The sequence below is a fragment of the Eptesicus fuscus genome, chromosome 6 (genome assembly GCF_027574615.1).
Source record: "Eptesicus fuscus isolate TK198812 chromosome 6, DD_ASM_mEF_20220401, whole genome shotgun sequence".
Lineage (NCBI taxonomy): Eukaryota > Metazoa > Chordata > Mammalia > Chiroptera > Vespertilionidae > Eptesicus > Eptesicus fuscus.
Window position 1 is genome coordinate 80,936,459 of NC_072478.1, and position 16,429 is coordinate 80,952,887.

Sequence of the window (16,429 nt, forward strand, 5' to 3'; positions counted from 1 at the left end):
TCGGGGTTCCGCCGCCCGGAGGGCGCCGCCGCGGCCGTTGCAGCCGCCGTCCCGTGGTTTGGCCTCGCTTTTTCGGCTGCGAGCCCCTGGTGTTGGCGACGACATGTGGCGCCTCCCGGGACTCCGAAGCAGAAGTGAGGGGCGTGGGAGCTGCGCGTCCTGAGGCGGCGGAGACTCGGAATTGGAGGAGGGGCAGGAGGGAGGGCCGAGCCAAAGCTACAGCGGCCCGGGCTGGAGCGGAGGAAGGCGGGGCCTCGAGGGGCGGGGCTGCACGCCCAGAGACGGGCGGAGGGAATTGGAGGTGTCGTTAGAGCTAGTGGGGAAGAGGGTGGAGCTTAGAGCCAAGGAGATGGGTGTGGCTGCTCAAGGGGGAGGAGCCAAATAACGAGGTGGTGGGTGGAGTCAATAAAAGGTGTGGAGGCCAGTGGAGTAGGCAGAGCCAATGAGAAGAGGCGGGATTTAGAAACTGCTCCAAATATGGAGCTAGAGTTCAATTTGTGTGTGAATGCCTGGTCATTTTAGAACAGTGGTTGTCAACCCTAGGAGGGCATCAGAATCGCCAGGAGCATCAAAATAGAGATGCCCCACCCGGCACAATCTGGCTTATTGGTTCTGGGGTGGCACCCTAGAATCTGTACTAGGCAAAAAATTCCCACATGTATCCTTTAAGAACCTTTGCAGAGTCAGATGCCAGAGATCCCTGGGTTCCTGGGCTGGGGTTCCAAATATCAAAGGGAAGATTGGTGGGCCTGCCATTGCCCCAATTCTGTTTATATGGAGGTGACTGATTTTTGTTGCTCTGCACAGCTCTTTCCCGTCTGCTTGGACCTGGCTTCCGGGGGGTGACCCCCAAGCCCACCAGCCCAGATGGGTCTCAAGCTACCTCCTCGACTCTGCTGGTCTCTGTGCCAAGCTTTGACCGGTGAGATACTGCCATTCCCTCACCTGTTTCCTCTCCTGGCCCCCCTCTCCCTCTTACCTGGGACAGAACTTAATGGCCTCCATTACATCATCTAGGTCAGACCCCCATGGCTCAGGTCCAGGCACGAGCAGGGGCCCAAGGTCCCATGGATGGAAGGATGCCTTCCAGTGGATGTCGAGCCGTGTCTCCCCAAACACCTTGTGGGATGCCGTATCGTGGGTAAGTCCTGTCCTTCACTCTCGGTGTGGGTGAGAATGATCCTGCGTGGACGTGTAGTCTAGAAACAAGAGCTAGGGCATCACTGTGCCCACACTCAAATTTTTAGTAACTTTGTGACACTGGAGCATATTTAGGGATGTACTAGATGTACCGGTTAATAATGGCAGATTTTGTAATCAAAGAAAACATGATAATTTCAAGAGAAACATCAAAAGTGCTTTATTCAAAGTAATGTCCCTCGCTAGCTACACATTTCCCCCATCTTTCAGGTAATTTGTGGATACCGTCCCAATAGAACTTTTTTTTTTTTTTTTTTAATTGATTTTTTACAGAGAGGAAGGGAGAAGGATAGAGAGTCAGAAACGTCGATGAGAGAGAAACATCGACCAGCTGCCTCTTGCACATCCCCCACCGGGGACGTGCCCGCAACCAATGGACATGCCCTTGACCGGAATCAAACCTGGGACCCTTCAGTCCGCAGACCGACGCTCTATCCACTGAGCCAAACCGGCTCCGGCCCCAATAGAACTTTTCTTGTTTTGAGGCAAACCATTCAGAGACCCAATTTTCCACTTCCTCGTATGTTTTGAAGTGCTGCTCAAAGTGCGTGTGCCATCGATTGGTACAAGTGGTAATCTGAAGGAGGCAAGGTCTGGTGAATACAGTGGGTGGGTTAATACTTCCCAGGCAAGATTTTTTAAAAAATATATTTTATTGACTTTTTTTTTTTAGAGGAAGGGAGAGGGATAGAGAGTTAGAAACATTGATGAGAGAGAAACATCAATCATCTGCCTCCTGCACACCCTCCACTGGGGATGTGCCCGCAACCAAGGTACATGCCCTTGACCGGAATTGAACCTGGGACCCTTCAGTCCAAAGGCCGATGCTCTATCCACTGAGCCGAACCAGTTAGGGCCCAGGCAAGATCTTTTAACGTGTCTTTAACTGTGTGATCTATTGAAGTGTGTGATGGTGCGTCATCATGAAGCAAAATTACTTTGCCGTGTCTTCTGGCACATTCTGGTCATTTCACGATCACAGCGTGGTTCAAATTGATTATTTGTTGTCAGTAGTGATCAGTATTAACTGTTTCACCTGGTTTTAGAAGCTCATAATACACCACACCTCCCTGATCCCACCAAATGCAGAGCATTGTCTTCTTTCCGAAGCGATTTGGCCTTGCAGTCGATGTTGATGGTTGATCTGGATCAACCCATGATTTTTTGTGTTTGGGATTCTCAAAATAAATCCACTGTTCATCGCCAGTCACAGTTCGATGCAAAAAAGACTTTCTTTCGTGCCGTTGAAGCAACATTTTACTGATGACTTTTCGGTTTTTCATTTGTCTTTCGTTCAGTTGATGTGGCACCCATTTTCCTTCCTTTAAAATCTTTCCCATTGCTTGTAAACGATCAGAAATTGTTTGCTGAGCAACGTTTAATCTTTCTGCAAGTTGTTTTTGAGTTTGACATGCATCTTCATCCAATAATGCTTGTAGTTGTTGGTCTTCAAACTTTTTCGGTTGACCTAGACTAGTGATGGCGAACCTATGACACGCGTGTCAGCACTGACACGCGTAGCCATTTCTGATGACACGTGGCCGCATGCCGAGGATGAAACATTTGCTGCTCCTGAGGATGAAACATTTGCGACTAGAGTCTAGGAGTTTTTTTCCTCAAAGTGACACACTACCCGAGTTATGCTCAGTTTTTTTGGCAAAGTTTGATACACCAAGCTCAAAAGGTTGTCCATCACTGACCTAGACGTTCTTTGTCTTGCACATCGAAATCATCACTTTTAAAGCGTTTAAACCAGCGTTCACAAGTATCTTGAGATGGAGCATGTTCACCATAAGCTTCCCAAAATATACGATAACTTTTTCTTCAAAATAAAGTAATGAATTAAAACTTCCCACAAATGCTCTTTTTTTTGGCACGAAATTCGACATTTTTAAGCGTAAAAATATCTATGATGTTAACACCTTTAGCAAATTTGACATATGAAGTTTTGAAGCTTGCTGTCAATACAACAAAATAGCATACATATAAAATCGCATATATATCAACATATGTGTAACTCCATCTATTGAAAAAAAAATCTGCATTATTAACTGGTATACCTAGTAGAGGCATACTCCCCAACCCCTGCCCTCCATGTATTTATTCCTCCTTTTATTCAGTAAATTGTTGTTTAACTCCTCTGAGCCAGGCATTTTTGGTAGGCACTAGGTAAATAGTGGAGAACAAGGTAGATATGATTTTTGCCTTCATGGAGCTTACAATAAATAATGCTAAATAGCTAATATTTTATTTATTAATGTGAAGTATTATATGTGCCTTATCTTGTTTAATCCTTACAAAAGTTTTGCAAGGGAAATATCTCCATTTTATAGATGAGGAAACTTAGGCTCTGAAACTTCAGGTAACATGCTTAAGGTCACACAGCTCTTAAGTAGAGGAGCCAGATTTTACTCTGGAGTTCATACTCTTACCTACCATGCTCCATAGCTTGGTTGCTGCACCTAGTATGGCTTGTAAAAGCACCTAGTACAGATCCTGGCCCATAACAGTTGCTGAATAAATATTTGTTGAATTTGATCTATAAAGTCAGATGCTCAATCTAATAAGGCAGAATCTTTGCCTTCCAGGTTGTTCTTATAAGGTATTTTGAATGAAGTTGGCACACACATCATTCCTTGTGTCTGTCACATCTCATCCCTATCACTTCTATGCTGTGTATTTTGGGCAAATGACTTCACCTCTCTGAGTCTCAGTTGTCTCCTCTGTAAATGGGTGTCATCAGCAGAGCTGAGCCTGGAGTGTCTCCCATGACAGGGGCACTTCTGTCTGGGAAGCTGTGGACTAGAGGCATAACACACTTTGGAGAGTGGAACATTTTCCCTTTAAAAAAAAAAAGATTTTATTGATTCTTTATTTTTTTGAGAGAGAGAGAGAGGAAGGGAGAGGAAGAGAGAGAAACATCGATGTGAGAGAGCAACATCGATTGGTTGCCTCTTGTACACACACAGACTGGGGACCAAACCTGCAACCTGGGCATGTGCCCTGACTGGGAATCAAGCTGGCAACCTTTTGGTGCACAGGAGGACGCTCAACCAGCACAGCCACACCGGCCAGGGCAAGCAGTTTCCCATTTTGCCAAAGATCCAAACCCTAGGGTAATCCCGCAGAGAGTCTTTTTGGAAACTGGACCTGGATGCCAGGTGTCCTGATGCCATCCCTCAGCTCTGTCACTGCTGCCCGTGTGAAAGGGCCTGAGCACAAGCTGTCCTCAGTGCCTGGGTACATAACCCTGTTATTGACAATGCCAGCACCTTCTCTTCTTTCTGGCCATCACCTCAATAGAGAGGATTTCCCTGATTCCTTACCTTGTCAGGCCTCCCTCTTACACTCTGTGTAAACCCTGATTTGTTTCCTTTAGCATAATTTGTAGTTCTTTCTCTGTGTATTTGGGTTTTTGTCTTTCTCCATCAATGAATATGATAAACTCCACTAGAGCAGAAACTGTGTCTGTCTTGTCTGTCATTGTACCCAGTTCCTGTTGCAACAATGAGTATTTGGGTGTCCCTTTCAATATACAGGAAGGGGGAGGGAAAACCAAGCAGCACTGGGTAGGAGCTTGCTTAGGTGTTCTGCAGACCTGTTACAGGAGAGACACTTTCAACAAACCTGCACCTGTGAAGATGTGTGTGATGGGGTGGCTTGGTCAGGGCGAGGGGAAGGGAAGAGTTGTGCCAGGTTAGAGAAGGAGAGTGAGCCTGGTGGGGAACTCTGACCTGTCCCTGCATTTGTGCAGAGCCCCAACTTACCTCATTATCTTTTTGCCTGCTTAGACTATTTATTCAGTAACTCGCTCATGCATTTATTCAGCATGTATATTTTAGCAATCTACTAGGTGCCGGGGATACATTGGTGAGGAAAACAGACATGGTTCCTGCTGCCCTCATGGTGCTTTAAGACTAACAGGAGAGTCAGACCTTAGTGGAATAATTGTAGAGATGATTGCTTAGGTACCAGTGTGATCAGGGTTTCAGAGGGGAAGTTGGGTGCTGTGAGAGGATGGAGTGGAGGAGCTGCCCCCACCAGGTGTCAGGAAAGGCTTCTCGAAGTGATGTTTGAGCTGCAGGCTAGGACTGTAAAGACTGACTGATGACAGCTGTGTCCCTAATGAGCTGTCTTTCCCAGGGCACTCTGGCTGTGCTGGCCCTGCAGCTGGCAAGGCAGATCCACTTCCAGGCATCGCTGCCAGCAGGACCTCGGCGAGCAGAGCACGGCTCTTGGCGCAGTCCCCTGGACTGTTTCCTCTCATCTCCCCTGTGGCATCCGTGCTCCTGTGAGTTCTCAGTCCCGGGGACAGGAGGGCTGGGCTGGGAGTTTCTCTGGGCCAGGAAGCATCTCTGGACACACCTCAGGAAAAGAGCCATCAGCAGCTCCTTGCCTTTCCTATCTGAAGTCAGAGGAAGGAGAATGTGAGGAAGTTCCATCCACCCAGGGCGTGGGCCACACCTACCCTCCAATGTCCTCCCATCACCTTCCATGGAGGGAGCCCCACTGGGGTGCAGTATACTGTAGATCCTGGGTGTGGCTTCCTGTCTATCCCTGAGCCAGTTAGGTCATTCTCTGCTCAGTCATTCATTAATAAGTGTGTCTTTATTGAGTAGCTATTATGTACCAGGGTATAGAGGCAATAAAGCCAATTGGTTAAGGCTCTGGAGTCAGACTATTGGGGTTCAAGCCCCAGAACTGCTATATACTAGTCTTGGGTCCCTGGACAAGTCATTTTAAACTTCCCTATGCCTCAGTTTCTTCATCTATAAAAGGGGGTAATAATAGGTTTCTTGGGAGGACCAAATGAATCAATATAAGGACATATGTGCCTGACACATAGGAAGTGCTCAGTATTAGTTTAAATTCTTGCCCTTATTGTTATGATACCATCATTATCAGTATTATCATCAAACCAAGTGTTGGGTGCTGGGGCTACAGCAGTGAATAAATAGAGTAGATGCCTCCTTGCCACTGGAAGATTAAAGCAGAAGAGTGATTTATGCTTCAGGCAGGAGGTCAACGTAAATGTGGGCCCCTCTAAAGCCATGCAGCGGGAAGCCAGCAAAGGAAATGGAGGAGGAGGTCTGTGAAGGAGGTGTCACAGGACTTTCCAAGTTCTTCCTTTGGTCCCCCAAACTTCCCCGAGCTCACTGTACTGATGCCCTCCTGATGTGACTGCTGTCGCCGGCTCTTCCAGCCTTGCGGAGGCACATTCTCCCCAGCCCTGACAGCCCAGCTCCCAGGCACACTGGCCTCAGGGAACCCAGGCTGGGCCAGGAAGAACCCTCCACTCAGCCCGAGAGCCCCTCCTCACACAGATCCTTGAGAGCAGCTGATCTTCGGGAGCCCCCTGAGGAAGGTAGGTCCCTACCTCCTAGAATCAGCAGAAGGCAGTGGTGGGGTGGGAAGTTGGACTGATGAACATTTCTTGTTGTATATGCCAGGTAAGGGACTTGTCATTCCTGTGAGGCCCCAGGCTTCCTGAGGTAGCTCACGGTTATTGTGGTTCCTGGCAGTGGTGCTGGCTGGAGGGGCTGGGAGACTGGGAAAGTGGGAGAATAGGAGAAATTACTTTCTCCTTTGCCCTGGCTGGTTGTTGGCCTTTTCCCTTGCAGATCCCAGTGATGTCGGCTTCCTGCATGCCAGCAGTAGCTTCAGCTCCCAGGCAAAACCAGCCCAGCCTCAGCCCACTGGTGAAAAGCAGGTATTGTCCAGATTTGGCCACCTGGATCTTTCTAACATTGCCCTGGGCAGGTGGCAATCCCAGTGAAACCCTGCCCCCCACCCCCGCCAAGTGACGAGTCTTTGTATTTCTTCCCAGGAACAAGATAAATCAAAAACGCTTTCCCTGGAGGAGGCTGTGACTTCCATTCAGCAACTCTTCCAGCTCAGTGTTTCCATCGCTTTCAACTTCCTAGGTAACTAGGTGGACCCTCACTCAAGGCAGGCAGATGGGAAAATGGAGAAGGTCAAATAGAGTCACAGTAGGGATTGGTTTAAACCTGAGAGAGTTTCTTTTCCCCCAGGTAGGTAAACCAAATCTAGCATGTGGGCACTGGTGTCAGGGACCCATTCTCATTCAGACATGTTTGCCATTCTTCAAACTGGCTCCTTTCTTGAGGTCCTAGTTGGCTATTCTAAATCCTGCCATATTCTAGCCAGCTGGAAGGGTTAGGGTGGGAAAGCAAAAGGGCCACTCCTTCCCTTTAAGGACATGACTGAGAAGTTGCACAAATCATTGCCCAGAGTGTAGGCTTATGGCCACACTCATCACAGAGGAGAGTGGGAAATGTGGTCTTTAGCTGAATGACCATATGCCTACTATTAAGAAGGAGGAAATAAGTTTTGGAGAACACCTTGCATGCTCTGCCACATAGAGGCAAGAACAGGCTCCTGAGGTTTGGAGCAGGCCCTCAAGTGCATGAATAAGAACTTCTTACCCACATCTGGAGACTGCAGATGCCCCTTCACCATGTGTCCTGGTTTCCACAGTGACTTGGCTTAAGTTTCAGGCCTTCTAATATGGAGACCCAGACTCCCAAGCAGCATCTATTGGAGTCTAGTAGGCAGGTGAGTGTGAGGCTGGGATACACTCAGAACAAATTTATGGAGCATTGACCTTTTCCTCAGCCCTATTTTAGGTGTTGGGGATCTAGTGTTTGACAATCAAAGTCTTTACTCTCCTGGAACTAACATGTGAGTTGAAGGAGAGAAAAACAATACATTGGCAAACAGATAAAGAGAATTCAGATGGTGATAAATGTTATGACCAAAATTAAACAGGGGAATGTGTTCATGATTTGGGCAAGAAATGTTTGATTTGGAAGGCCTCACTGACGGGAAGATCCTTGAGCTGAGACCTGATTAACAAAAACAAGCCAGTCTTGTTGCCATCTGGAGAAACAGCTTTTCAAGTAGAAGCAACAACAAGTGCAAAGGTCCTGAGGCAGGACTGATTTTGCTTTTTTGAGGAACAAATAAAGGTAAGTGTGTCTAGAGCTTAGAGATCATGGGGAGAATGAAGTCAAGAGAAGCAAGCAGGGGCCCGATCAAGTGAGCTTTTCTGAGCCACGGTACAGTGTGGATTTGCTAAGACAGAAAGCCATTACACTGGAGCACGAAGAGGGGCAGTCACGTGATCTGATTTACTTTCTAAAGATCTCTCTGGCAGTTATGTAGACAGATGTGGATTAAAGGGATGCCAGAGAGGGAACAGGAGACTGGGTTGAACTGTTGCTGATGACTAAGCAAAATGTGATGATGGCTTGGTCTAGGTTACAGGCAGAGGAGACTGAGAAGGGTAGATGGATCAGGGTATGTTGGTAGAGCCAGTGTGGGGAATGGGGACAGGGTGGGATCCTTTGCCCTCTGAGCCTTCTCAAGGACAAGAGGACTCTGTGAATCCTGGTGGGAGAGTTTTCAGGCAGCAGGGAGGCGACTTCAGTTCACTGCCGGCTGAATGCAACCTGGCTTCTGCCTCATTAGCTTTTTGTGATTTTGATGGGCAGACAGTCTCTTCTGAGAATTTTCTTGCCCATCCCTTCATTCATATATTCATTTATTCAGCAAGTGCTAAGCACTGTGACAGAACACAAAGGGAGCATAAGCCATAATCATATTTTGCATTTGTATAGAGCTTTCACCCTATGCAAAGTTATTTCTTTTGCATTCTTTTTCTGCATCTGCCTCCAGGATTTTAGTCTAATTGAGGAGACAGGGCTTATATTCTTGAAACAGTTTAGTTCAGAGAAAAAGGCTCGTATATTAAGTAAGTGCCAAAGAAGTGTTTCAAGCCAGAGTGTGGTCTGCAGGTTCTAGAGCAGAAACAGGATGCGAAGGCCAGATGGTAGAGGCAGAAAAAGATATTCCAGGCAGAGAAACAGCTTGAGCAAAGGCTTAGAGTTGAGAATTGGCTGTGCCCAGCCCCTCTCCTGTTTTCCTTTTTATTTGGAGGATAAAAGAACCTGGACTTTGGACACACCTGAGTTCAGGTCTTTGCTCTCTTATATTAATCTCTCACAGTGTCGTCATAAAGCAACATTAACAGTATCAGCTGTGTGAGGTTGTGTTGGTTACAAACAGCCTAAACCCACTCTGGCTAACTTAAACACAACAGGAGTCTGTTGAGACCTGCTGACCTGCCGAGCCTCAGGACGGACAGGAATCAGGGAAGCCCATGGACCCAGGGGGCAGTACCTATAGTGTCTTCAAAGTGCTGTCCTCAGAATAAACTGCAAAAGCTGTTTCTCTCTGGTCACAAAGAGATCAAGAATCAGATTTCTGAGGGAGATTCTCATTGGTTGGGAAGAGAGGAGACACATTGATTGACAGCACTGGGGGGAGGGCTAGTCCCAAAGGGAAATCGGCATCCTGTTGCCAAGAGGAGAATGGTGTAGAGGAGGGCAGAACCCACTGATGTGTATGTCAAACCAGTGAAATATGTCAAATCAGTGAAATATTTGGAGAAGGGAAATACATGCAAATGTCCAGCACCAAAAAGAAAGGAAGCTTGTGGGTACCTGGCCGAGGATGTGGGGAAGCTCCCAGGGGAAGCTGTGAGTGTTTATGCCCTATGCTTTCTTACAGGGACAGAGAACGTGAGGAATGGGAACCACACGGCCGCCTTTTCCTACTTCCAGAAAGCAGCAGAGCGTGGCTACAGCAAAGCACAGTACAATGAGGGCTTGTGTCATGAGTATGGCAGAGGCACCTCCAAGGACCTTGGCAAGGTACCAACCTCCTCTCCTCTCCCCAGACCTATCCCCTGTGCCACAGGCCCAGAGTGACCTCCAGAAATGAGCAGTGGGCAGGGTGTGGGGCAAGTCCAGTCTCTCTCCCACCTGTGCGGGAAACATTTTTTAAAAGCTCTAACTTCTAGGAATTTAGACTCCAAACTCAGGTAGATCAGGCCCTGGTCTTTCTTCTTTGCAGCTATACCCTCAAGGCCTAGAGTATTACTTTAGTGAGTGGGTTAACTAATTCTAAACCAGCAAGATAAGTACAGAAAGGTGTTATATACAAGAGTGTATTTCTTAAAATTGTATATGATAGCAAAGAAAAGGGAAGCAACCTGAAGTTTCCTAAGTAGAGAATTGGTAATAGCATCTCTGTGGTTCTTAAAAATAATGTGCTAAATCTATATTTATTGGCTGGGAAAGACATTCATGGTGTATTGTTATATGAAAAACTAGGTCACAAAATAGTGAAGTCATTCTCTTTCTCCCTCACTATACACACATATTTATGTGTATAAATGTATATATATATGTGTATACATATATAAGCATATATATGAAGAAATTTGCAAGGCTGTACACTGAAGCATTAACAGAAATCCTGATCTTTAGGAGGCAGGATTTCTTGGGATTGTATGTTTCTATTTTCCGCTTTATCTATTTAAAATTTTTTTGGCTTATCTGCATTTTCTGACTAATCCGTAATCATGATGTATTATTTAATTAAAATAACATTTAAAATTTTCAATCAAAGAAAAAGCTGCTTGCAGTGACAGTGTTTCTCCTTTGCCCCAGGCGGTCCTTTGTTACCAGCTGGCTGCCAGCCAGGGCCACAGCCTGGCTCAGTACCGCTATGCCAGGTGCCTGCTACAAGGCTCAGCCTCCTCGTGGGACCCTGAGCGGCAGAGGGCAGTGTCCATGCTGAAGCAGGCTGCAGACTCAGGCTTGAGAGAGGTGCGTGCTATGGGTGGGGTCTCTCCTGGGCACCTGGGGTGGGTGGGGCCTGGCAGCAACCAAAATATGTTTTTCCTTCCTTCTTGACCGCAGGCCCAAGCTTTCCTCGGGGTGCTTTTCACCAAGGAACCATACTTGGACGAGCAGAGAGCTGTGAAATATCTTTGGCTTGCTGCCAACAATGGGGTATGAGATCTCCAATATCCAGGCATGTTGGGCACCCACTCTGATAAAGGAAAGGACTTTGGAACTGGTACTGAGTTCTGTTCTGTTTAGGGGACTTTTTGATAGGAGAATTGGACCAGCTTCAAACTCTTGCTGATTTACGTGTGACCTGCGCAAGTCTAGTCAGTGGTGTGCTGGAGCTGGCTCAAACCAGCCTGTGAGAGCTGTTATATGTAAAATCAACGATGGTTGGAGTATTTGCACCATGGAAATTGCTGAATGCTTCAGAACAGGGCTTTTTCCCTCCCGCAGAGCCAGGTGTTACACATTAACCAGTACACTACTGAGCTGGTCACTTATTAATCCAAATCTGTTCCCTCATCTCTAAAATTGGGACAATAATGCCTGCCTGTCTCCTAGTTCACAGGGTTGTCGTGAGGATCAAAATCTGACTAAGATAACATGTGTGAAAGCATGTTGTAAGTTGTACATACAGGTGCATCCTTACACGTGTTGTAATCCAGGGGACCCGGAAGACACGTGAAGTGAAGACCCGGAGCTGTTGCTGGGGGATGTCTGGTGTCTTTGAACCGGGGGCATTGGCATCCAGGCAGCATGGCCTAGAGTTTGTTTCACAGAGCATTTATTTCATGGATGAAAGCAAGCAGTGTGTATCTGGGTGTCCGTTTTCTCTTTTAGGACTCACAGAGCAGGTACCACTTGGGAATTTGCTATGAGAAGGGCCTTGGCGTGCAGAGGAGTCTGGGACAGGCTGTGCGATGTTACCAGCAGTCAGCGGCTCTGGGGAATGAGCCCGCCCGGGAGAGGCTGCAGACCCTCTTGTCCATGGAGGCAGCAGGTGCAGGTGCAGGTCAAAGCCCACAGGGCCCCTCCCCGTCAGAGAAGCGGGTGGCAATAGCTCTTGGTCTCCTTGCTATTTCCTGCCCCAGTGATTGGGTAAGAGCACAGCTTTTCGAGTCAGACAAACCTGTTTTGACTCCTGTGCTGTCACTGAACTTGGGCTCCATGTCCTCGAGCCTCAGCTTCTTCACCTTTGACTATGAGGGTACTAGTAGTACTTGACTCACCTGCTAGTTGTAAGGGTTAAACGAGATGACTATAAAGGGCTTAGCAAGGCTGGCACACAGTACGTATTAAATAAATGGCAGCTGCCCTGGTGATTTTCCAGGAGAGACGACATCCCGAGGCTGCCTCGATGCCCTGTGTTACCCTGCGAGGGCTCCGAGAGCCCTGCTCACCCATGAGTCACTCGGGCTGGGTGGGTCAACAGTGCCAGGGAGAACCAAGTCTTTAAGAATTCCTTGCTCGCCCTAGCAGATTTGGCTCAGTGGATAGAGCATCGACCTGCAGACTGAAGGGTCCCAGGTTCAGTTCCCGTCAGGGGCACATGCCTGGGTTGTGAGCTCAATCCGCAGTGGTGGGTGTGCAGGAGGCAGCCGATCAATGATTCTGATCATTGATATTTCTCTCTCTCTCCCTTCCTCTCTGAAATCAATAAAAGTATTTTTTTTTTTAATAATTCCTTGCACAAAATAGGAGTCCCAGAATACAGCATGAGTAAGAGTTACTCTCACCTCTCCTCGCAGCCTCGGGGCCCAAGGACCTGGCAGTCACAGGGTTGAAGTCCTTCTCTAGCCCCTCCCTCTGCAGCCTGAACACCCTGCTGGCAGGAGCCTCGCACCTCCCACATGCCTGGAGCACAGGGAACCTTGGCCTCCTCTGTAGAAGTGGCCATCTCAGAGCCAGCCCCAAGGCCCCCAACATGACTGTCCCCCCACACTCCTTGGAAAGGAGTCTCGTCAGACTGGGTTTTGGCTAAGGTGAGAACAAATAGTCGCTGGTACCTCTCACTGGTGCAGGGGGGAGGGCAGGGAGGAAGTTGGATGACAATAAAAATAGGGGTCAGTATGCCTCTCCGGGGTGGAAATTCAAGTGGGATCCAGGTTCTCAAGCAATTTCAAGTGCATGGCTAACAAATGACTTTGACCTGTCCCCCTAGGTAGCCTCACAGATGAGCAGTGGGCAAATCACAGGCATTTCTGGTCTGTGCACAAAAAGGATTCATTCAGTGACCTGTGAAAAATGGTACTGAATGCTCCGGAGACCCAGGTCCTCACCTCAGCCTTTGTCTTTGAGCAAATCAGTTACCTTCTCCCTCCCCAGAGTTTCCTCAAGCTTAGACTATATCTTTCTTTTTTTTTTAATTAATCTTCACAAGAGGAGTGAGGATATTTTTTCCATTGATTTTTAGAAAGAGTGGAAGGGAGGGGGGGAGAGAGAGAGAGACATCGATGTCACAAAGACACATTGATCAGTTGCCACACGCACGCAAGTGCCGCCTGTGCTCCAACCACCAAGCCACGCCGGCCAGGCCAAGACTACGTCATTTTTGCCAGCAGCTGATACGTGTGCCTCTGGTGGCTCACAAGAGTATTTTAGGAGGTATTCATATTAATAGTTTTATTCTAGTAGTGTATGTTTCATATACCATGTAACAATGTGACTAGCATATTATAGTTTCACAGACATTAAGAACAGTGAATCCAGTTCAAGGAAAGCGTTGTGACGTTGCATAGAAGGGAACACAGATCCAGAGGTGGCAAAAGTCCTGAGGTGGTTCCTTGAACAGCTAAACTGCGGGGAACACTGAATCGGTTCACTTTTGTTCCTCTCCAGCGGATTCATGAATGTCTGGTTGAGAAGTAAGGAATTTCTTGCCTAACTGCCTGCTGTATCTGTTGGACTTTTTTTCAGACCTTCTCACTTCAGCCCTAAAGATGGAGCCTGTGGGTTCTCCAGAGAGATACCACAACTTGAGTCCCAAAGAAGAGGCCAGTCATCCACCCACCTTCCCAAAGAACCTTAAGAACCTGCCTAGCACAGTAAGGAGGAGGAGAGTGTGTGAGACCCAGGTTCTGGCCATGTCACTGTGCATGGCCCCGTCACCTTGAAGCAGTGAGTAGCTTGACTTACTGCATTGTCCCTCTGCTGTCGACCAAGAGCAATGGTGTCTGCCCTCCTACTCTGCAGGGCTGCTGTGGGCATCGCACTGTGGACAGGACCTGAGGAGGCATATGTGTTTACGTGGGTTTATGAGTCACCAGGCCAGGAGGGGTGCCAGACCTCCTGACTCCTGGTCCAAGGCTCTCTGTGCTGTTCACACTGTAATTTTACGTGGAAGTGTTTTTATCATCCTGAGGATGTAAGGGAGTGAATGGAGATCGAGTACCCGGACTCTTGGAGCAGGAGAGTGTGGATTTTGAGTGGTCTTTGTTTGTGAAGGGTGTGCCAGAAATGCATGGAGTCTAATAAAGCAGATATGGGATTATCTCATCACTCTGCCCTTGAGTGTATTGGGGAGAGCCAGGGAGACGGGCACAGGGAGCTGACAGCCTAGGCTCCATTCTCGTCTCTAAACTTTCCATTAAACAATTTAAAGGGTCTTAAAAGCTTCTCCAAGAGAGAGACTTAGAAAAAATGATTTCTGAGTCAACGCTAATGACTTCAATTACTGAATTTGTGAATAGCTGTGCCCTAGTTTTTGGATGTGAGCCCAAGTTCAATAGCATAGATGTGGTTGAGAGTCGGGTGTGGGAAGGACTAACGACCAAATCCCCTAGTGATTGTTCAGATGGGAAAGACCACCTGCTCGGCCAGTTCAAAGGTGGGAAGAGTTGAGGGGAGGGCCCACATTTCCCTCCCTGCTGCTCACCCTTTCCCCAGCTTCTAGTGCTGTCACTTCCCTGTCATTGCTGGAGCCCTAAGCTCCCTCTAGCTCCACTGCCTCCCCTGCCCCTGCTGCCTTCCCAGGGCTGCCCTACACACTGGCCTCGCCCTGCCCTCCCGTGGGGCAGGGGCCTTGTCTTCCTTTTATTCCAGTATCCTCAGCACTTAGCACGGCCTGTGCAGGTAGGGTCCATTCACTCATTGGTTAAAGCTCAGGGTTTTAAGCTGTGCAGTGCAGTAATCTCTCTGCAAAAAAATAAATAAATAAATAAAGGTTTCTGTGGTCAAATAAGTTTGGGAAGCGCTGCATTCGACGTACCCTTTTATAGATTCACAAAGCACATCAGCGTATTCAGGGTTCCAAGAAGTCCTGCAGTACAGAGCTTGGTTAACCCGATGCTTCCCTCGTGGAGCTGAGCACAGAGCGGCGCCCTGCAGATTGCCCATGAGCCTCCGAGGGGCACTTCAGTGGAAGTCACTGCTGGTCCTCGCATGGAGCCCCACTCGTGGAGCCAGCCTCTTCTCTTCCTGTTATCATTTTGGGTTCTCTGATTACTGCTGCCTCCTGACCGTGCCTGGGCCAAGGGGCAGTTCAGACTGTCCAGGGACACTGGGTGTTGTGTGATGATGGCCAGATGCGGCCCTCCTTCCCCCTCAGTCATTACAAATTAAGTACTGGTTCCATTTGAGGTGCCAAGCGTGGAGGTGGGATATTTTTAAGCTGTAGAGAGGGAAGGATGGGGAAGTTGTGAGAGATGTTTTCAAGGGACCAGAAATCCTTGGCTGTTCAGTGACTGCGGTCTCCACACAGCCCCAGGGGATGGTCTTCGTCCACAGACCCAGAACTGTGTGCTTTTGCCATTAAAATTCCGTTACTAATGACTCATTGTCAGGGCCCTGAAAGGAAATGTCGGGGGGGAGGACAGGGAGGTGGCCCCTGCCAGCAGGGCCAGCCTGGGTCAGGATGCTGGGTGACCTGAGGCTCAGGGCCTGGTGCCCTCAGCAATGAGACCTTTGCGGGAGGCTCTGCTGCCTCAGTTTCCTCATCCGGAGGTACTATTTTCAGAGAGCCCTGACGCTACAGTGGGAATAAGGCTGTTTGGCTCATTATGTCTTTGTGTTAATACAATGCTCAGTAAACATTTATTTAGTGAATGAGTGATTCTATGCATTGCCCCTTCTCCACACAACATCAAGCCTACCCCACACCTAGTAGATGCTTTAAATATTTGTTGAAGGGATTGATTCTATATACCCCCCTCCAGTACTACTTTTGATGCATAGTAATTTCTCAACAGATACAAAATGTTCGTTGACTGAGTGTTTCTGATCATGCCTCCCTCCTTGCCCCACCCACTACCTCGTACCCAATACTTAGTAGGGCTGAAAAATGCCGACCTATTTTCTAGGTACACTTTCCGTGCCCAGCTGAGCCTCTCCACTCCTGTCTTCTCCTTTTTGGGATGTGGTTCTCTCCAGCATCCCAAGGGCGGTGGTTGCCATATCACTCTTGTTTCAGCCAGAAGAGGTAGGGTCAGTGGGCTGCCAAGCTAAAGTCAGGTGACAGGCAGGAAGGCCACCTGTCAATCTCTGAGCTGCCCCAGGCTCAGAGTGAGCACTGC

The 16,429-nt window shown here is 48.1% G+C and overlaps 1 protein-coding gene across 3 annotated transcripts; it reads left to right on the forward strand.

The window, feature by feature from the left end:
- Nucleotides 1–8: 8 nt before the first annotated feature.
- Nucleotides 9–15,962, forward strand: DELE1 (DAP3 binding cell death enhancer 1). Of its 3 annotated transcripts, none has more exons than XM_008141002.3 (13): nt 9–134; nt 808–922; nt 1,018–1,141; nt 5,344–5,491; nt 6,404–6,565; nt 6,822–6,910; nt 7,028–7,124; nt 9,793–9,935; nt 10,737–10,895; nt 10,989–11,081; nt 11,760–11,925; nt 12,668–12,901; nt 13,836–15,962. In XM_008141002.3, the coding sequence occupies exons 1-12, from the start codon at nt 104–106 to the stop codon at nt 12,898–12,900; spliced, it is 1,560 nt and encodes a 519-aa protein (XP_008139224.2). In that variant the 5' UTR covers nt 9–103; the 3' UTR covers nt 12,901; nt 13,836–15,962. The 3 variants fall into 3 exon arrangements, with proteins under 3 accessions (XP_008139224.2, XP_054573957.1, XP_054573958.1); XM_054717982.1 differs by having other exon boundaries at nt 11,760–11,919; XM_054717983.1 differs by lacking the exon at nt 6,404–6,565.
- The last annotated feature ends 467 nt before the right edge of the window (nt 15,963–16,429 follow it).